The sequence below is a fragment of the Dermacentor variabilis genome, chromosome 1, assembly GCF_050947875.1.
Source record: "Dermacentor variabilis isolate Ectoservices chromosome 1, ASM5094787v1, whole genome shotgun sequence".
Lineage (NCBI taxonomy): Eukaryota > Metazoa > Arthropoda > Arachnida > Ixodida > Ixodidae > Dermacentor > Dermacentor variabilis.
Window position 1 is genome coordinate 256,620,178 of NC_134568.1, and position 19,460 is coordinate 256,639,637.

The 19,460-nt window shown below is 43.4% G+C and overlaps 1 protein-coding gene across 4 annotated transcripts in view; it reads left to right on the plus strand.

Moving 5' to 3' along the window:
- The window catches only part of Su(dx) (WW domain containing E3 ubiquitin protein ligase suppressor of deltex), an 80,955-nt gene extending 61,495 nt beyond the window's left edge, over positions 1-19,460 (plus strand). For all 4 annotated transcript variants that reach the window (XM_075673495.1, XM_075673498.1, XM_075673497.1 and 1 more), the window contains exons 11-22: positions 5,466-5,520; positions 5,602-5,686; positions 5,766-5,876; positions 7,452-7,533; positions 8,868-8,939; positions 9,702-9,790; positions 9,853-10,012; positions 10,111-10,244; positions 10,334-10,474; positions 10,539-10,659; positions 15,562-15,763; positions 17,211-19,460. In XM_075673495.1, coding sequence (XP_075529610.1) covers positions 5,466-5,520; positions 5,602-5,686; positions 5,766-5,876; positions 7,452-7,533; positions 8,868-8,939; positions 9,702-9,790; positions 9,853-10,012; positions 10,111-10,244; positions 10,334-10,474; positions 10,539-10,659; positions 15,562-15,763; positions 17,211-17,383 — 1,425 coding nt within the window. In that variant the 3' untranslated portion in view covers positions 17,384-19,460. The remainder of the gene's footprint in view (positions 1-5,465; positions 5,521-5,601; positions 5,687-5,765; positions 5,877-7,451; positions 7,534-8,867; positions 8,940-9,701; positions 9,791-9,852; positions 10,013-10,110; positions 10,245-10,333; positions 10,475-10,538; positions 10,660-15,561; positions 15,764-17,210) is intronic.

Here is a 19,460-nt window from a genome sequence, read left to right on the forward strand (position 1 = left end):
ATTTGAGAGGTGCATTTACAAGTAGCCAGATCTAATTACCCATTTGACAATCTGCGTAATGCGGCAGTTTCCATTTCTTGCCTACATATTCCTTTGCAGTGGCAGTGAAATATCGTTATATTCGTTATACTGTCGAACCCACTTATGATTATACTATGCTTTAGCAATGTTATACCTGGGAAAAAACATGTGAACAAAGACTGTATTTGCAGGATTCAAGTGTATACTTAACAATGGGCAGCTTATGCACTGTGAACTTTCGTATGTGTTCTATGGTGAAATGAACTTTACTACAATGTTCCTATGCCGTGTTACGATTTATATCAATTAGACCTGCCTGCTGGATGTGTGCACCGAAAAAAAAAGAGAGTGAGCTGCTGCATTTGCCTGTGTACCGCACACCTTTGCCATACCCACCTTTGTGCTGCAAACGCTGCATGGCACGCCTAAGCTTCCCCAGCCTTGCGCGTTCGTCTCCTGTCTCCCTTCCACCCCTGTGACATCAGCGCAGTCGAATCTTGTATTGGAGGGGTGGAAGGGAGAGGGGTGTAAAGGTTGGCAATGTGTAGAGGAATGTGACAAAGGCAGCTCAATTTCTTTTTTTTTTTCCTGAATTTCGTATTCCTTTTCTTTCTGGCACAGACACCCATTAGCCAGATTTAATCGTTCAAGCAAAGAATGCGGCATAGGAAATTGTATTAGGTGGTTTATTTTACCGTAAAACACACAAAACCTTATGTTGCGGCAGCTGCTCATTTTAACAACTGAGTATTGCTAAAACCAGTAATTCTGTAGGCACTGGGCAGCCATCGTATGGTGCCAGCGACTTGCTAGTAGCAGCGCCGCAAATGGCAGAAGTCGGAGCACTTACATGTGAAGCAGACAATGGGATGAAGGCACTCGCTGTGCTTCTAACTGATTTCGCACTGCGAGTTTTAAGGCCTGACGTACCTTTGAGAAAGGTCGCCACTTGACCGAGGCAGGCAACATTCATGGCGTCAGATATGTATATTTAAGTAGAAAACTAGTGCAAATTGCAATGCAAATGCACCCCACGAACAGAGCTTACCACGGCAAGCTAACACGTGGAACTCCAGCATTTATAATCCAAATGTTATTTTGCTATGCACTTCAAGATTGTCGTGTATTTAATCATGTAAATAGGGGAAGAGAAAAAAAAAAAGAGACGTACATCTCCTTTTTTTTTTTTCTTGAGCTGCTTCGCCAAATGCGCATGTGTTGGTAAGTTCCTGTTCTCTGTCCGTTATAATTTTTATCTCTGCAACGCTTCGCCATTTATAAGGTCTAAGAAACTAGTCCAGTATTTAGTCATGGTCCATTTCACATAGCTTAGCGCAACAGAAGCCATCGGGGGCAGGGAGTGTGAACATGGCGCTTCGTCTTTGTTCACTTTCGATGCACAGTAAACAGTCGTGTGCCGGATGCAACCAGAATTGGGAAGCGCGAGGGAGGAAAATATAAGTGTTCGCCTTCGGTGCCCAAACTCTGGAGCTGTTGCACTGGCGGTGGTGAAGACAGGCAATTCACATACCATAGCAAAGCAGCGTCGGAAAAATACAGCGATCAGCTGTTGGAAACGCGATATTTGGAGCATGCGGCTGCCACCGTTTGCCCCCCCTTGCCACGCTTCTCCAATCTAGGTGATCGCCGTGGGACCAAATGCAGTCACAATGCGTCGTAAAAGTTCTGCCCTCTTGCCCACGTCTGTAATTTCAGACGCAAGATCCCTTCGCTGTCCGATTTTCCGGACTTCTTGTCGCGAGCGCAGGTCCGAAACAGCATTAATCGAAGCCACCACCACCGCCATTTTGATTGTCTCTCCGCCTCGAATCGGCGCTCTCGCACGCAGAACCGCTGGCAGCCATAGCCACCACCGCGGCACCGCTAGGCTTAACTGCTTCGACGTTCGCTATTAAGGTTCTTGCCGTTTGGTGCTGTGTTTTTCATTGAAAGAATTCGCCGCTGTCAGTAATGGCACCGACTCCGCCTCTGTAATCCTCGCAATTGGCTTCGAAGCTTAGAAAGCATGGCTCGTTGCATAATGCGGGTTCCCAAAAGGCAGCTTCACCTTGGCACAGCGGTGTTACGCGGTGAAGCGTTTTCGTGGCCCCTAGGGAGTACGAAAAATCGGACGTTGACTGTACAATTGACCAAGAGGATGCTTCAAATGGTCTGTGGGGCGAACGCGAGAGGGAATGAGGACAAGAACAGAAATGGCCGTCGCATTGAGAATGATTGGGAATAGAACTGTGCCTCCTCTTCTTTGAAAGAGCTTGAGCTCAAAAAAGGAAAGTGTTGGTTGACACAAAGAAGCAGGTGACCCTCATCCAAGCCAAAATAAACTCTTGAAAACACAAAACTGAGGCATTGTGCGTGGGCTAAGAGTATGTGAGGACATTTGAGATTGACTTTCCAACTACTTAGAAAGAAATCTCACTTGTGACAAAGTTTGGGCCTAATACCAATGATCTTGCTATCACTTGATAGAAATAGCTCATTTTTGAAAATATTTGCTTCTGTATGCATCTTTTTATTTGTATATAAATTGTTCGACTCGATTTACAATGGGTTTTGTCATTTTTCTTTTTCAAAGATATTTTATTTGCAGTGCATTTTACTATCCGTTCCTTCAGTTTTCTACTTTGAATAAAATAAACACTACTCCTTACTATTCAAACTGGATTAAGTTGTTGCCTTTTTTTTTCTTTAATACTTACTTGAGAGTGACAGCATCAGACAATGTGGTGTCAGTCTATCTTGACACAAAATAAAGTTCTGTGTCGCTCAACCTGGAAAACTCAGGAAAATTGAAACTGTCATCTTGGCCACTTCGTGTACATCGTGGCCATGCACAATTGGTCCAAAGTGGAGAGAGACAAGCTTGACACGCTCCTGCGTAAGGTCGCCGAGAGAGCCATGGGTCTACCCATGCACACGAGCACGGAGGCACTGGACGCATTAGGCATGTACAACACGCTGAGCGAGATTGCGGAGGCACAGGAACGGGCACAGATCACCAGGCTGTCTGGCACACATGCGGGCAGGTGGATCCTACGAGAAATTGGCATCGCGCCTCGGGAGGTCGAGTGTAACAGCCACAGGCTAACACCCGACCAGCGGAAAAAGATCAGGGCAGCCGCTCTGCCCAGGAATATGAACCCAGAGCGCAACATCGACAGAAGACTTGCTCGAGCCAAAGCACTTCTCCGACAGGCAGCCGCCACCGGGAAAGCATGCTGCTTTACGGACGTAGCCAAATATCCTGGCAGACGAGCCTATGTAGCAGCGCTGATCAACAAGGATGGCATGGTCATCAACGCGTGCACGGTCCGCACTGATAGTCCTGAGGTGGCCGAGCAGGCGGCCATCAGCCTTGCACTCCTAAAAGACGACAAAAGCTTGATATACTGCAACTCCAAGAGGGCAGTTCTGTCCTTCGGAACAGGGAGCATATCCCCGACTGTCTGCAGAATACTTGGTACTTATCACCTCACCCCACACTACATAAATTGGTTCCCGGCACACATGGGACCATTGGAGGGGCCGCTCCCTAACCTCAACGAGACAGCACACGAGGCCGCACGAGACCTAACTCACTGTGCGAGCCCGGACTCCCTCTCGGCTAGATGGGAGAGCGAGCGCGACCCACTCGTCACTTACGACCTCACCCAGCATTATAAGTTACTTAAGAGACCCATGCCGCTACCGCACAAAGCACTCAATAAAGCACAAGAAGGCACATACAGGCGGCTTCACGCGGGCACCTACCCATGCCCGGCCTTCCTGCACAAAATCTTTCCGGACGCGCACCCTCACAATGCGTATCGCTACTGTCAGGATATAGCTAACCTTGCTCACATGCTCTGGGGTTGCTGCCTGGCGCCAGGGGCCAGGACCACCAAGGAAGAGTGAAACCGAGCTCTACGTAGCTCGGACCTTGAATCACAGCTCTGGGCTGTCCATCGGGCCTGTGGGAGCGGCCCGCTGCGCACTAATCGCGCACACCGACGGACCTCAAGAAAGTTATTCATCCATCCATCCACCCTGGCAAAACCGCACCATACAAAATCAGACTTTTGCGGCCACAAAACGCAAACTGCGGAAGTAAAGTTTCGGCTTGAGTCTACTGTAACGGCCAAATGGCAGTCTAAAGGGTTGGAGATTACATGAACGACGGAGATTACGTTCACAGCAATCATGTTCACGACGCAACTTCTGCAGATCGATTCCGAAAATTTTAACAAACCATTGTTTGCGATTTACAATATTGGTCGCTGTTTTACATTGACTTTATGGGGCAGCCCTAATAATCGAGCTTACATAAAATATTGGTCACCGACGCTGATCGGAAAAACACTGAACACTTTGTTCCCTTTATTCTTTGCATAAATGTCAGAGTTCTTTTTTTCTTCTCGCCAACTTATGTGGATTACTGGCAAACATGCAATGACCAACAAAGTAACTTCATATTTATTCTGTGGTACTCTGCTATGCCAACTGAATGTCACCAAGAATTTTAGAAAATAATGGCATTATGTGCATGGTGCTCACTGTATGTTGATGGGTGTTGTTTGTGATTGTCACAGTCAGTATTTCTTGTTCATTGTGCACGAATACATCTAATTAGCTAACTTTATAAACTTACCTAATGACGAGATGTCAATGAAAACATTGTGGAGGATGTTGAAACGTGAGAGATAACTGGATTTAAAGCAACTTAGGATTTGCATTCTCCAATATCTTTATACTTTAAGTGAGGTAATTAGTGTTAGCTAATTAAACTTAAATAATAGTTGCCTGTGCATAACAAAAACAACTCTACTAACATTAGCAAAAGTCTTGCAACATACAGTGAGTGCAGTTCTCGTAAGTCCCCCCCCCCCCTCTTTTTTTTTTTTTTTTTTTTTTTTTTGCCACATTTAGTTGGCACGTCCGGCAGATAACTTAATAGTGGTTTCCAAGGAACGCATATGGGTTTGCTTTGTCGGGTGTATGACATTTTTTTTCCTTTACTGAACTTCCTCCACCTTGCAGATTTCCGCAGAAGTGATCCGCCGTAACCTAATAGTGTTCAGCAAAGTCAAATAAAGAACTCCTTTTCTTGATTTGTCTGCATTTCATGTTGAACCTTACCTAGCATGTTCCAAAACATGTATCTTCTGCTCCAAAACGAGCAATTCCTGCTCCAAACCTGCTCCAAACCTGCTCCACTGTGCCAAATTTGCTGCTCCCAGAACTGCTCCAAAACTCCTTTGGATGCTTCCATCTCTGTATTATTGAAAATCTGAAATCCTACTCTTCTGTCTTCTACTTCATTGGTCTGCAACCTTTTTTTGCAAAATGTTGCTATCGATCTGATGCTTGCAATGCCCAAACATGTACACATTCAGTTGTATGCCTGTAGCACCCTGATCGCGGCCTCCATCCACTCTTTTTCTTTTCAGACACCAGTCCAAGTGGATGACGATGATCCACTGGGGCCTTTGCCTGAAGGGTGGGGTATGTAAAGAACTTCGTAGCCAACCTTCCTCCCTCTTGTCGTCCAACATTTTTCATAGAGAATTTTGTTTGTTTCAACAGAAAAAAGGATTGACCCAAACAATCGTGTGTACTTTGTGAACCACAAAAACAAAACAACGCAGTGGGAAGACCCACGTACCCAAGGGTGAGTGACTTATTCTTTTCCAACTTTTGGCAAACAGCTGTTCATAGTGATTGACAGTTTATTTTCTTTCATTATGCAGAAAAGAAGAGCCCCTCCCTCCTGGTTGGGAAATCAAGTACACAGCAAACAGAGTACGCTACTTTGTGGACCACAATTCCAAGACAACAACATTCAAAGATCCTCGGCCATCGTACGTTGAATGTTTCCCATGCATGCATAGTAAACTATGTTATAGAGGGAGGTTTGGAAATTTGGAGCCACTCTTGCTCCAAATCGTGTAGGTCACAAGTGCCAATGGGGATATATCTCGGCACTCGCATGCACCACAGCTACTGCCTACTTGCTTGATAACTGCGGCATGATTCAAGCTTGAGGAGATAATGGACTAGAATGTGTACGTTTGTTTAACATTTATTTCAGCAACGAACACCTTTTACACGCCAGCTAATTAATACATATCACTACTTAGGGACGAGAGAATGTTCTAGGTAATGAGCACTTTCCATCTTATGGCTAGGTAGGGAACAGGTGGCGATACTGGCGTTCTCCTGTAAGGGGGAAAAGTGGGAGCAAACGGTAACAGAACAGAGGCTCCTGCACATGCTATTTACTGTGGGCCATAGAGAACTGGGCAAGGTCGATGGGATTGCACTTACTCATTTACTGGTGCTGGCAGCATTTGTGGTTTCCTTAATGCGAGTGGAAATTTTCAGTCTCTCTCTGCTTTGAAAGTTTGTTAAGCATGGCTTTGACATTTTGTTGTAGTACTGCTTTAAGCGTGTTTGGTTACTGTTGCATGGCATCTTTCTTGCATGTGAGCTGCATCTTACCTACAGGTTATGTTCCAAACAAAGTTTCTTTACAATTTCACAAGCCACTTCACATGGCCACAGTGCATGTAACAAACATCCAGTTTTACAGGTCATGCTACAGATATCAAAGCAGCCATTTTTTATGCCTTGTCAAATCAGCATTCGGGTTAACGGATGTTGTAAAAAACTTTCCTTCTATTAAAAAAATAAAAGCTCTCGATGGGAACAACACTCCCTAATGCAAAAATTTAACCATCGCTCTATACGTGTTTTCATTTTGCAATATGTTAAGTCAAAGAATTTAAGAGAGACATGTACCAGAGTCTGCAGTCGTCGAAAATCTGATCTGCGGGTGAAGCGCATTGGCTTTTATGCATGACTCGTCGAAGGTTCCAGTGTAATCAATGGTGCCGCTTGGCTTCCAGAAAGTACTACATAATTCGCATCATGCATACAATCAGATTACAAAACAATTGCAAGCCATAACAATTGAAACAAGTGAGAGCTGATGCCAGCAGACGATAGTACGAAGTGAGCAGTCGGGCGGGTCCGCATGAACCCAGTTTCCTGCACACACGTCACAGAAGGGGCCACTCTAATTGGTCTCCGCTGTTCGTAGCTTGCATCTTTCATCTTCCACTCCAGTTTGCTCCTTCATCTTTCGCCGTTGTGCTTGTTCACTTGGTTACTCCGCTGCTGCCGCTACCTGCAGGAACGGGCCCTTAAGAGCTGTGCTCTAAAAAGAACATTCTTGCTGTTTTGTGTTTTCTGCTGCACCAAATCTTGCATACACTGGCGACAGCTCTGTCATGCTGACCTTCTGACAGTCTTCTACGTTTTGTCTGTGCTCCTAATTTTTTTTTTTGTCACATAGATAGGCTTTCACTTTTTGTACCTGCTTTTTTGTCGTACCGTATGATAGCTAATGTATGAACATTGTTTTCTTCTTGCAGTCCAAAGGGAGCCTATGGAGTGCCATTAGCTTATGAAAGAAATTTCAAGTGGAAGCTTACGCAATTCCGCTACTTGTGCCACGTAAGTGTCTGGCCACCTTTCCTAATACTAATTGATTTGTAATTCTTACTAACATAACTACTATTGGGACACCAGGGGACGTTTTCCACACTGTTCTGAACCCACTGTGGTGGCTTAGCAGCTATGGCGTTCTGCTGCTAAGCACGAGGTCATGGGATGAAGTACCGGCCGTGGGGACTGCATTTTGATAGGGATGAATTGCAAACATGCCTGTGAGCCATGCATTCGGTGCACGTTGAGGATCCCCAGGTGGTAAAAATTTCTGGAGTCCCCCACTGCAGCTTGCCTCAATCATGTTGTGATTTTGTCACGTAAAACCGCATACCATATTTACTCGCATAATGATCACACTTCGTTTGTCAGAAAAATTGGCGCAAATTCAGGGGTGCGATCATTACGCGGGTTAAATTTCCCACGAAAAGAAAAAAAAAAATGTTTCATCCCGCATTTACTGCGGGATGACAACAAGTCAACAAACAGGCTGCTGCTGTAACAGTGCAGGAGACCAAAACAAAAATGGCAGCCGGCAGAGCAAGCTGAACGCGATTTTTTTTTCTTCTTGTGACTACTATACGTACATTGAAACAGTTTCTTCCGTATCAGTAATGCATAATATCATTAATATCTGCAAGTTTGCGGCAATAACGTAACCATGTCCACTTTGAGGGGACAGAAACAGAGATGGGTGCACTTAGCTGCCAGTGACATAAAAACACATGGCGCGCATACTGTGGAAACTGCAGCATTTGTCTTCACTACTATCCTAATACGGCACATTTCCACTAAGGGTGGGCGAGTATCTTAGCTGTGTTACAACTGTCGGTGCATGAATAGGGTGCACTTCTAACGTATCAGTGTAAACATGGCTGCTATCGTTGCCACTCGTGATTTGTCGCGTGCCCACGAGTGCAGACGAGAAGAATCGAAAGGCGCCTTTTTTGTTGTTGTTGACCACAACCATTGTAAAGCTTACAAATAATAAAGCCGAGGCAGGTTTGGCTCTATTTTTTTTTTTTTTTTCCCATGGAAGTGCGGAAAGTGATAAAGGAATGAAATGGGGTGTCTGCTTAAGAATGTTTGGTGCGTGCAGACCGCTTGGCATGTCTTGGAAGAGTCATTCGTGTAGCATTCGACAGATGGTAAGCGCGATCATCATTAGCTAGACTTGACACATCACATATCGCTGCGGCAAGTTAGCGGTGCGATCATTACACAGGAAAGAAAAAAAACGAATTTTGATGACAAAATTCAGGGGTGCAATCATTATGTGAGTGCGATCAATATGCAAGTAAATACGATAATTGCACATTGTTCTTTCTCTTCTTCTCCCACAGTGCAACTCTTTGCCTAGCCACATCAAGATAACAGTCTCCCGGGGAAACATATTTGAAGATTCTTTTGGCCAAGTGAGTGCACTTGCCCTGAGCTGCTATGGGGCTTTCATGGTGTCACGTGCTCCACTGCTGTTCACAATTTTGCTAGAGCTTTGCTGTCAGAATGTGAAATTTTGATACATCAATTCGATGTCTTGTTAATGTTTGTTGCTAGTTGTAAAGCAGATGAACAACACAAGAGTGAGAAAAAGTTTCTTACAGTGTTTATTTGATAGGTTTTGTGTTGGGGGCAGTTGTCTGGCTTATGCGTAGACTTCTACAATGTCGCATATGTTCCTGTTGTCCTCTTTAGGATTAACTATTTCTGTTTTCTTATGGTATATTGTCCTTGTCAGGTGTCACATGCCCATAGTGAGCAGTAATAGGTAAACTTAATATGCGAGGTCTCAAACATCATTCTGAGCGAAACAGTATAGTTCACCCAATTACAAAAAAGTGAAGGCCAGCTATTTATCAACCAAAATGGTCGACTGGTCTTGATTGCAATAGGCTGTACATGCTATTTGAAAGGCCAGTTGCAAAGAAACATAATATTGATAAGTCCTAATCACAACTTACTTTTGTTTTCTTTATTTTCACACTACCATTGCACAAATCTAGTATAATTCATGTTGTGGAAAAAAAAAAGTCTTGTGTTCAGCCCCTTCATTCTTCAAAAGTTAGTGCTGCCGTAGTACTTAATTTAATGTTTCATCACAGCTAAAATTGAGTATAAATTGCTTGCGAACATTGCTTTATTACTATTGTGTACTTACGAGCAGTCGTCTTTCATAGATTATGCGGGTTCCACCGCATGAACTGCGAAGAAGGCTCTTCATCACATTCAAGGGGGAAGAAGGCCTTGATTATGGAGGAATAGCCAGGTGAATTTTGTTACATACTTTGTGTTTCCAGGTGAATTAAAACTCTTGTTTTTGGTTTACAGAGAGTGGTTTTTCCTGCTGTCACATGAGGTCCTCAACCCCATGTACTGCTTGTTTGAATATGCGGGAAAGAACAATTACAGCCTGCAGATTAACCCTGCGAGCTCTGTGAACCCTGACCATCTGCTGTACTTCCGGTTCATCGGAAGGTTCATTGCCATGGTAAATATGTAAACCTTATGCATTTAAGGCAGCCGAAAGTAAAAAGGCTACGCACTTCATGTGTAGCTAACACCTCCATTAACTGTGCTTCCCGACAGGCTCTCTTCCATGGGAAATTCATATACAGTGGATTCACACTTCCCTTCTATAAGCGTATGCTTGGCAAAAAGCTCACCATGAAGGACATTGAGTCCATAGACAATGAGTTTTACAATTCCCTCATCTGGATCAAGTGAGTGCTTCAGCAGTTGCTCAGGCTTTTGAAACAGCATAACAATAACATTTATTTGTTTCTCCCTCTTTGTGGCCTTTTTCTTTCAGAGAGAACAATATTGAAGAGTGTTCCCTTGAACTGTACTTCAGTGTAGACTTTGAGGTGCTAGGACAGATCCAGTCTCATGAACTAAAGGCCGGTGGAGGAGAAATTAGAGTTACTGAGGAGAACAAAGATGAGTACCTGAGGTAGGTGCTTGCAAGCCATTTAAAATCAAGTAGGCACATACTAGAGTTCTCCTTCTCTTAACAGGTTGATGACGGATTGGCGGTTTTCACGGGGCCAAGAAGAGCAGACAAAATCATTCTTGGATGGCTTCAATGAAGTCCTGCCTTTGGAATGGCTCCATTACTTTGATGAACGAGAACTTGAGGTATGCATGTTTACTCCTATCTGACCTTAATCTGGATTGTGCGTAGTGATCATCAGTGCAAAAACACTGTGTGCACAAATTATTTTGTGATTAAGGGATATATTGTGGAGTGTTAGCAACAGCATAAAGCATTCCATTAACCATTCTTCCATGTGAGTAAGGCAGTACTGATACTGTCTAGTATACCTTTCTTGATTTATAATTTCTGCACATACATTCGTCGACTGATTTTTCGGACTCCTAAAATTCGGACATGCTTGATTATTCAGTCTGCTTTGCGGCACCGCCATTCTCGCCATAGGCCACTATGTATAACAACTGCCGAAAGTTCTGACACCTTGCAACCTCTCGTCTGATTTTTCTGACACTCCTTGAGCCAACTCAATTGGGAGCACCATGCACCGACTCTGACCGGTGCATGGTTCGATTTGCTGAACACCATTTTTGTTTTGAACGGAGCCTCCTTGCTGCCCCACAAAGTGGCACTACTGCAAATCTCCGCTCATCATCATTGTTTCTGCCTGGTTCGTGGCTACAGCCATTGCTACAGCAGTTCCGGTCTCAGTTTAGTAAGCCATGTCAAGACAATCCAGCAGCTGATTTGTTTGTTTCTTCGTGCACGACGCTGCGAGTAGGCGATGTTTTTCATTCGTGCGACTGGTGTCGGCATGACGGCGCGGTGATGTTTGCTTTGTGTGCTGTGTCGAGGTTGCGGTGATCCAACGCGGCATACGGAAACATCGCGTCAAGTGTCTAATTGCGCCAACAGAGCCCACGCATACTTCGCTGGGGAATACCGGCAAGCGGGTGCCAGGAGGCCTAGGATTTGTCGCCTTTCGATGTGCTCCCTACTGACGCTGAAAATGTTCTGCCGAGCATTGCGATTCCAGACACTGTCTCATTTGACAGTTTCACAGATGCTGACGCTGCTGTACAGACATTTGCAGAACTTGACGACAGTGAGATCATTCGTCAGGTTTCTGCTGCACCGCTGGATGATGACTCAGAGTTGAAAGATGACTCACCATGTGCTACACTGCCGTCGCATGCGGAGCGTGTACAAGCAGTGACTGTGCTTTGAGCTGCCTATAGTGACTATGCGACCCTCTCCGAGATTCAGGCTTATCTGATTGCACGTAAACGGAACAGCGTGCAATGGCGCATTCATGATTTCTTCAAGCCAACTGATGAGCCCGAATAAGTGCGTGGAAATAAAGGATTTTTTTTTTTTTTTTTTCTTAATCTGCTTTTTCGGCACCTGTTTATTCGGACATTTCCACAGTCCCCGTGAGGTCCGAATAAACGGTCGGCGACTTTATACCTTTAACATGATGCATGTGAGCTTGTGTAGCATCATCCCAAGTGAGTACTGTTTAGTTGCTAATAATGTGTGAATTAGCTGCTATAAACATGTGCCTATTTCACTGTTTAACATAATAAAGCTCCAAATTTCTGTTATTGCGATTCTTATGTTTCGAATAGGGAACACAATTTCTGAAAGTCATACTTTAAAAGTATCAGTTTTGGTGTTCCATCACATATGGTGCAATATCATACTGTAGTAAAGAGCATTCCTTAGAATCAATGACATTTATGCAGCTCATCTTTTCTGTGCACTTTACAATTGGGCAGTATGAAAGGAATAAGTGTGTGTGAATAGCAGTTTGTGCGATTGAATAGTGACAGGGGCAAATTGAATACGAATCAAATTCAGAAGTGAATTAAATACATTATTTTTCTACAAGTTAGTGAATAATATATAGCTTTCTCACCATTAATATCCAACAATTTTAACATCCTGGTATCTATGACATAGAGAGTTTGTCATTACAGTGGTTGTTATAAGGCACACTTCAAAATCACAAAGGAAGCATTAGGAACAACTAAACAGATTGTTTGCAAACTCGAGACTCTTAGAAGAATACAGTAATGCAGTATCATATAAAATTTATAAAGGTAACCCTGTGGACCAATTAATATTTGCGTATGCCATCACAACCATTCATACACGTCTGCAGTGACAGAAGACAGGAAAAAAGCCCCTTTTCTTTAGTTGGAATTGCCGCAGCAGACAGTACCGCTATTGTAATAATTATGTTGCAATTAAACAAATTCTGTTTGTCTTGAGACACTTGTAGACGAACGCGCGCAAGTTGACGAGTATGGTCAGCACAGGCGATTGCATCATGGGCATAAGCGCTACTTGAAGCTGTGGTGGACGGAAGCACAATGTCTAGTGTAGGGTTCATGGCGGGCGGCATAGGGAACAGAAGGTCCAAAGGTGCGGGAATAAGTGGCGGCGTATGTCCGAGGAGGTGGTGGCCATCGGTTGCGGCAGTGACGAGATCGGCCTGTCATCAGGTCGTACGCCATTCGGACGGATCGCAGCAAGATATGGCAGAAAAGGACTGCCGGGGCATGAGGAGGGCCGGTAGAGAACTGGGGAACACTGGGTTGAGACGTTGAACACACGCAGTTCAGACCCATGTTCTCAAATTCCTGTCTGACTGCGGCCTGAATCATCGCAATCGTGGTTGCTGGCAGATTGGGAGGCGTCGCGAAGAAAGCTGGTGAACAGGCGGCCTCGAGCTCGCGGCGAACAATACGGGTAACGTCACAGGTGGTGGCCTGATGCAGTCGACCCTCGCATGTCGACGTAGCAGCAGTGTTGGGTAGCCGCGTAATGTGGTGTGTGATGCGGCGGCTCTTAGCTTGTTCAAGGTGACGGCATTCTTTAATGATGGCGTCGATTGTCGAGATGTTGCCAAAAACAAGCAAATTGAAAGTGTTGTCGGCGATGCCTTTTAGAACATGTGACACTTTATCTGCTTCAGGCATAGCATCATCAGTTTTGCGGCATAGAGCCAAGACATCGAGGATGTATGAAACATACGGCTCTGTAGATGTCTGAACACAAGACGCAAGAGCCTTTCTCGCGGCAACCTTGCGGCCAATGGGGCCACCGAACAGTTCCTGTAGCTTTCCTTTGAAACTGTCCCAACTGGTTATCTTGTCGTCATGCATCTGGGGCCACACGCGTGGTATTCCGCCGAGATAAAAGATGACATTGGCGAGCATAATGGTTGGGTCCCACCTGTTATTAGCACTGGCATGTTCATATAGCTTGATCCATTCGTCAACGTCCTGGCCCTCCAGGCCAGAGAACACACCAGGATCGCAATGTTGGGCAACCATGACGATTCCAGCAGGCGGACAAGACGAAGCCGTTGCAGAGGCAGTCTCGTCACCGAGAGGCATGGTGACGAGCTCGATGTACCAACCACTCCGGAGTTCCGTGGCGAGGACGGGGATCGCTCACCTCCACCAGAATGTTACGTGTAGAAAGACACAGACGGAAGAGGCTATTTACAGGCTATTTACACTGGACTGGAGCATGAGCACCAGGCCTACATACGCTCGTGCCAAGGGCACAGACCCACTTCGTCATCGTTCTCGCGGCGGCTCGTCTCTCGAGTGTCTCCCGATAATATCGTAATGATATTGTGATTTAATCCAAATTGAGGGCACAACTGCTGCATCTATAAATAGTTCGAAACAATACCCACTGTCGAACGCCATGTCTAAACATTTCAGTGTGAGTGATCGTATTTAGCTGGAAAAGTCTGGCTGACTGTGGAACGGGCTCCGATATGTTATGTCCACTGTGGATGGGATGAAACATACTGCATTTTCGCTTGAGTTTTATGTTTGATCGTGTACAATCTACGACATGAAGTATTTGAAAAATATTTGTATTTTTAAATAGCGACAATTTTATTCAAGGACTAAATCGAATGACAATATTTTATTCGTTATTCAAAAGTTTCAAACATTTCCACACCCCTAGAAAGTAATGCTACCCAGAGTGTGTCCACCTACAAATATTATTGAGCACGTCCACTCCTGCTGCATTAGTGAATGCATCCGTGCTTAAAATTGAAAGCCCTTAATGATTATTCCAGTATGACGTTACCAGTTCCAGAAAACATTCTTTTTAGAAAACACCAGTGATGCTGACGTTCAGGCTGAGGTGACACCCTGGCTTCAGCCACTGACAGCATATTAGCATGGCACTGGCATAATAAACTGAATGCTGACAAATTCCTAAAATAAGATGATCCACTTCTGGAAAAACAGTCTGCATCATTCTGACAATATTTGCATTTTTGTTTCCTGATCCTTGTGCCTCCTTTAAAAATCAGAACTTATTGTGTGGACAAAAACTTCATAATTTACAATTAACAGTTTGTCCTGCCAGTAAATACTGCTCTGCATTTGAGGGAGAAAAAAAATAGGTCAACTTCTTCTCGTTCACATGTGTGACCTTTCTTTTCATCCGTTTCTTGTGCTTAATGAAAATTTTTGGTTATTTCTTGTTGTAAAACCAGCTTACAATGCAGTTCGCTGTGTACTCAAGCTTAAACTAAAGGAGAAAAATAATCAACTTCCAAACATGAAGCTTATTTTTGTTAGATGATTTCAGTTTTCATTTGTGGACACCAGGATCTGAACATAGGATGGTTGAACAATGCATATAGGTGGCGATATCTTTTGTTCTATGTGACCCTACCAAAATGTGCTACCACATTCTGCATTGTCCTTTTTTCTCAAGCTGCTTTATGTTCATTTTCTTATGTTCCTTGCATCCACTCTCGTGCAACACTTCATCAAATCAACACCAGTGAAACTCAACTTTCAAAGAGTCTGGTGTATAAATCATAGCTTGGTAGCAGATGTTGCATGATTATTCACAGTTGGTGATAGCATGCCAGTGCTGTAATTAGAAGAAAGATAAACCTGTAATTTCTTATGGTACGCTGAGTTCGTCTGGAAACTTCATGAGTGCAGCAGGCTGTGTCTTGAATTCTTTTGCTCTTTATTTTTTCTCTCATTTTCCCATAGCTGATGCTGTGTGGAATGCAAGAAATTGACATTGATGACTGGCAGCGGAACAGCATCTACCGGCACTACACTCGTAACAGTAAACAAGTTATCTGGTTCTGGCAGTTTATCCGAGATATGGACAATGAAAAAAGGGCACGCTTACTACAGTTTGTCACAGGCACGTGCCGTGTACCTGTTGGTGGATTTGCTGAGCTTATGGGTGAGTTTTATAATAAAACACCTTTGTGTGCAAAATAATGGTAACAGTTGGTGCATGGTAACGCTCCATGTAACAAAGGGTTGGTGACCGCTGCTGGTCATTTGTGGGCTTATGTACTTTGATTTAGGTGTATGGTACAAAACCTCAGGCGGTGGAAATTAGTATGAAGCCTTCCACTACTTCATCCCGCATAGCCTGTGCATTGCTTTGGGATGTTAAACCCTCTATTTTGATTGAGTGGGAAACATATTTGCGCATGCATAGTGATACTTTTTTGCTTGTTTCCCATGGAGAAATGACCTATTCACATGGCATTCAGAATTCTTCCATGATTGTTCCTTTTGCTTTCCGCTGAGCGGTAAGAACCAAGTTCAGAGCTGTTTTGGTATTTTCTAAAGATCTAGCTTCGGTAGCTTTCAGCAGCATCATTTACTAATAGCCAATAGTGTTCATTTTTTAAGCACAGTGTGTTTCTTAGCCTAATCATGCTAGCTCTTACAAAATCTCACTAGTGAGAAGCTTTAACACTTTCTCCACAGTACGTGCCAGCTTGTCCAACCGCTTATATGCCGCCGTTCGTTTAATGTTCAGGTGGCGGCCCATACAACCTCCTACATGCCGCCATTGCTTCAATGTTCGCCACTTAGGCTATTTATTTTATGCTTTAAGAATGTGCACAGAATGTAGGACATCTTTAGTCATTATGTAAAGCTGATTAAATTTATATATTATACATTACTCTCAAATGTAGTAGTTATTCACTTGTTAGTAAGACTTTTGCTAAACTCATCTAACGAACGTATTGGTCTAGCATAATTGGAAATTATCCATTGAAGTTGTCTATTTTAAACACTCAAATAGATGCATATTACAGATTGCAGTGTCTGTGTAATAGCTGCTATTAGTGATATTTTGTGTAAAGTCGCATGGTAAATGTTCTTTTTCTTTTTGCTAATTGGCATTGTTTGAGATATTGATAACCTAAATCAAATATCTACTCCCACATGGCCAAATTTAATCTGTAGCCCTCTAGTGTGGTGTCTCTCATAGCCCTGTGTTTCCCTGTGATGGTGTAACCCCGTCAGTCACATTCAGTTCAGTGGCTGTCTAATGGAAGCATATCTGCATTTCATGTGCATTTGTATAGCGAAATCTGTTTATCACAAGCTAAAGCTTCCTCTTAGCTGTAACGCTAAACTTTAGTTGTAAAGTTGAAAAAAAATGACATTGAAAACTTGTTTGTTGTCTGACCAAATTCTAAATGTTTAACAGTTACTCTTAAATTGAAGTTCAGAAGACAAAAATGCATGGTTCTATTTGTGAGCCAAAGTAAGGCATCTCCTACATAGAAGTTTATGAATTAACTCTGGGGTGCAATTGGGAGACTAGGTTTATGTTATGCACAAATAAGTGTAGCTTGCATTGCTTTTGTCATTTGCTTTCTCAGGGAGCAATGGGCCACAGCGTTTCTGCATTGAGAAAGTAGGCAAGGAGACATGGCTTCCCCGAAGTCACACATGCTTCAACCGGCTGGACTTGCCACCCTATAAGAGCTACGAGCAGCTGGTGGAGAAGTTGACCTATGCCATAGAAGAGACTGAAGGCTTTGCTCAGGAATGATGCTTTCTCTGCCCTGTATATCTGCTCGTGGGGCAGAAAGTGTTTGAAGAGAAGCACTTGGGAACCCTGTCAAGCTGAAAGAGATAACATAGGGGAATGTTGATAAGGAGCTTAGATCTCTCCAATGCCAGCTTTCCAGGGCATTTAGGTTATGTGCTAACATCAAGGCAGCAAGCTACATTGCCTGACAAGGTGCAATGAGCTTCCTTATTATTTTTTTTTCATTAAGAAAAAAAGAAAGGTAACTTCTGATGTGTTGCGTTTTTTGTTGCCTTTGTTCTGCTTGCTTGACATTGTTTATGTGCTACTCGTTTTCTTCATTCAGGCCTAAAGGGTGCAACTTGTTTGGCTTGAATTTTTGTATGTTTTGGTACTGTGATAAGAGACAACACCACGCCGGTACTATTAGTGGTGCAATGGTTTTCCCAAGCAGTTAGCTGCTTTGACCTGTGCTTGCTTTTATCTTTTAGTCAGCTCTGGGTGCTGCTTTAAGGTGGCATCTGGTGTAATTGAAAGTGGTTCCTTTGTTGAATGGTCTCTCTTAGTGACATTTCACTGCTGTAGAGTAGCCAATGTGAGGCTTCTGGCTGGCTGAGGGTGTGATGTAAAGGCATGGTCCTCACCAAGTTAAAGGAATATAGTATATTTATTGTATCCATATGCTCACCTTGTTAAAATTGATGAGAACTGGCCTGGAAAAGTATCTGGCTCTTTCTGCATTAGTGCATGTCAAACATGCGTCCCACTTAGTGACAAAAGAAAGTAGCGTGTGCTGGAATTGAAACTACCAGTGTTCCCATGCCAGCGGGAGCTACTGAGGCAGCATGCTGGCATGAAGTGGCTGTTCTCTCAGGTGTATCAGAGGACCATTGAATACCATGTTTTTAGTAAGACAAAACACACACACACATGCACGTACACATACATACACACACACAGCCACCTGTCTCCAAAAAAGGCTTTCTCAGGTTCTGAAGACACTTGTGAAATGAATATTGTTTTGGTTCTCTCTGCATCTATTCTTGTGTAGATGCCGCTGTACCTTTAGTTGGGTATACTTTAAAATGGGGCTGCAAAGCTCTGTACATATGTTGTACTCTGTGTACTGAATCATGTATTGGCCCAAAGGAATCCCCATAGGGACTACAACGAAGATTGTCACGGGATTGCATTCAGGTGGCCAGGCACACACTGGGAAAAATAAATGTAAATACCATGTAAAAAAAGAAAGTAAAGAAAAGGGGAAAGAAGGAGGCCTACTTGGCACTTGTTCTGATGTAGATTTTAGCCATTGTTGGCATGTGTGCTGTTCTCTTCCAGCAGTAACCTAGTCTGCTGCACAGGTGAAATTCTGCTTATTGTATTAAATTTTGCAAGTTAGCAAAAATACCTCGGTGAAAGTGAGCTTTATCCAATAAATCAGCTTGTAAGTTTTGTTGCTAAGCGAACATTGTTGGTTGATGTGTGGCAGCAAACTTCATCTCCTAATCTTGTCTGTGCTTTCAGTCATTTTTTACTGATTTCTACTGGTGTGTTGAAAAATCATTTATTTTTACTTCTCAGTCAATGTATTGTGTAGGCTGTGGTTGTGAAAATGCTTTCTTCTCAAGTGTTGGTCAGCTGTAATGCGTCACCTTGGTTGTATGTGTATATACTTGTTTGAAAATCTTTCCTGTTTACAGTGCTGCTCATCTTGGCATATCTGGGTCTTGTGACACTTCACTGTATTGCTCCTTCATATTTTATAATGGAGATATAGGTATAGGTACAGAGTGAACAAGACTGCTCAGAGTGCATATGCCGGTGTTTTGTCGCCATGTAGAACCACCACCTGCAGGAATGATCTGCCTGTAATTATTGTTTTAGACATAGCATCCTATACTGAACCATTATTTCCTGAAAGTCATTGCCAAGACGTCGTACACCAAGGTTACTTTGTGTAGTATGTTACTATGAAGAGAGTATATAAATATAAATATATATATATATATAATATACTACAAAGAACTTTGCAAAATTGGCAATATATCAAGTTTGACTGTACATACAAATGAATTAAACCCAGGTGCAAAGTCAA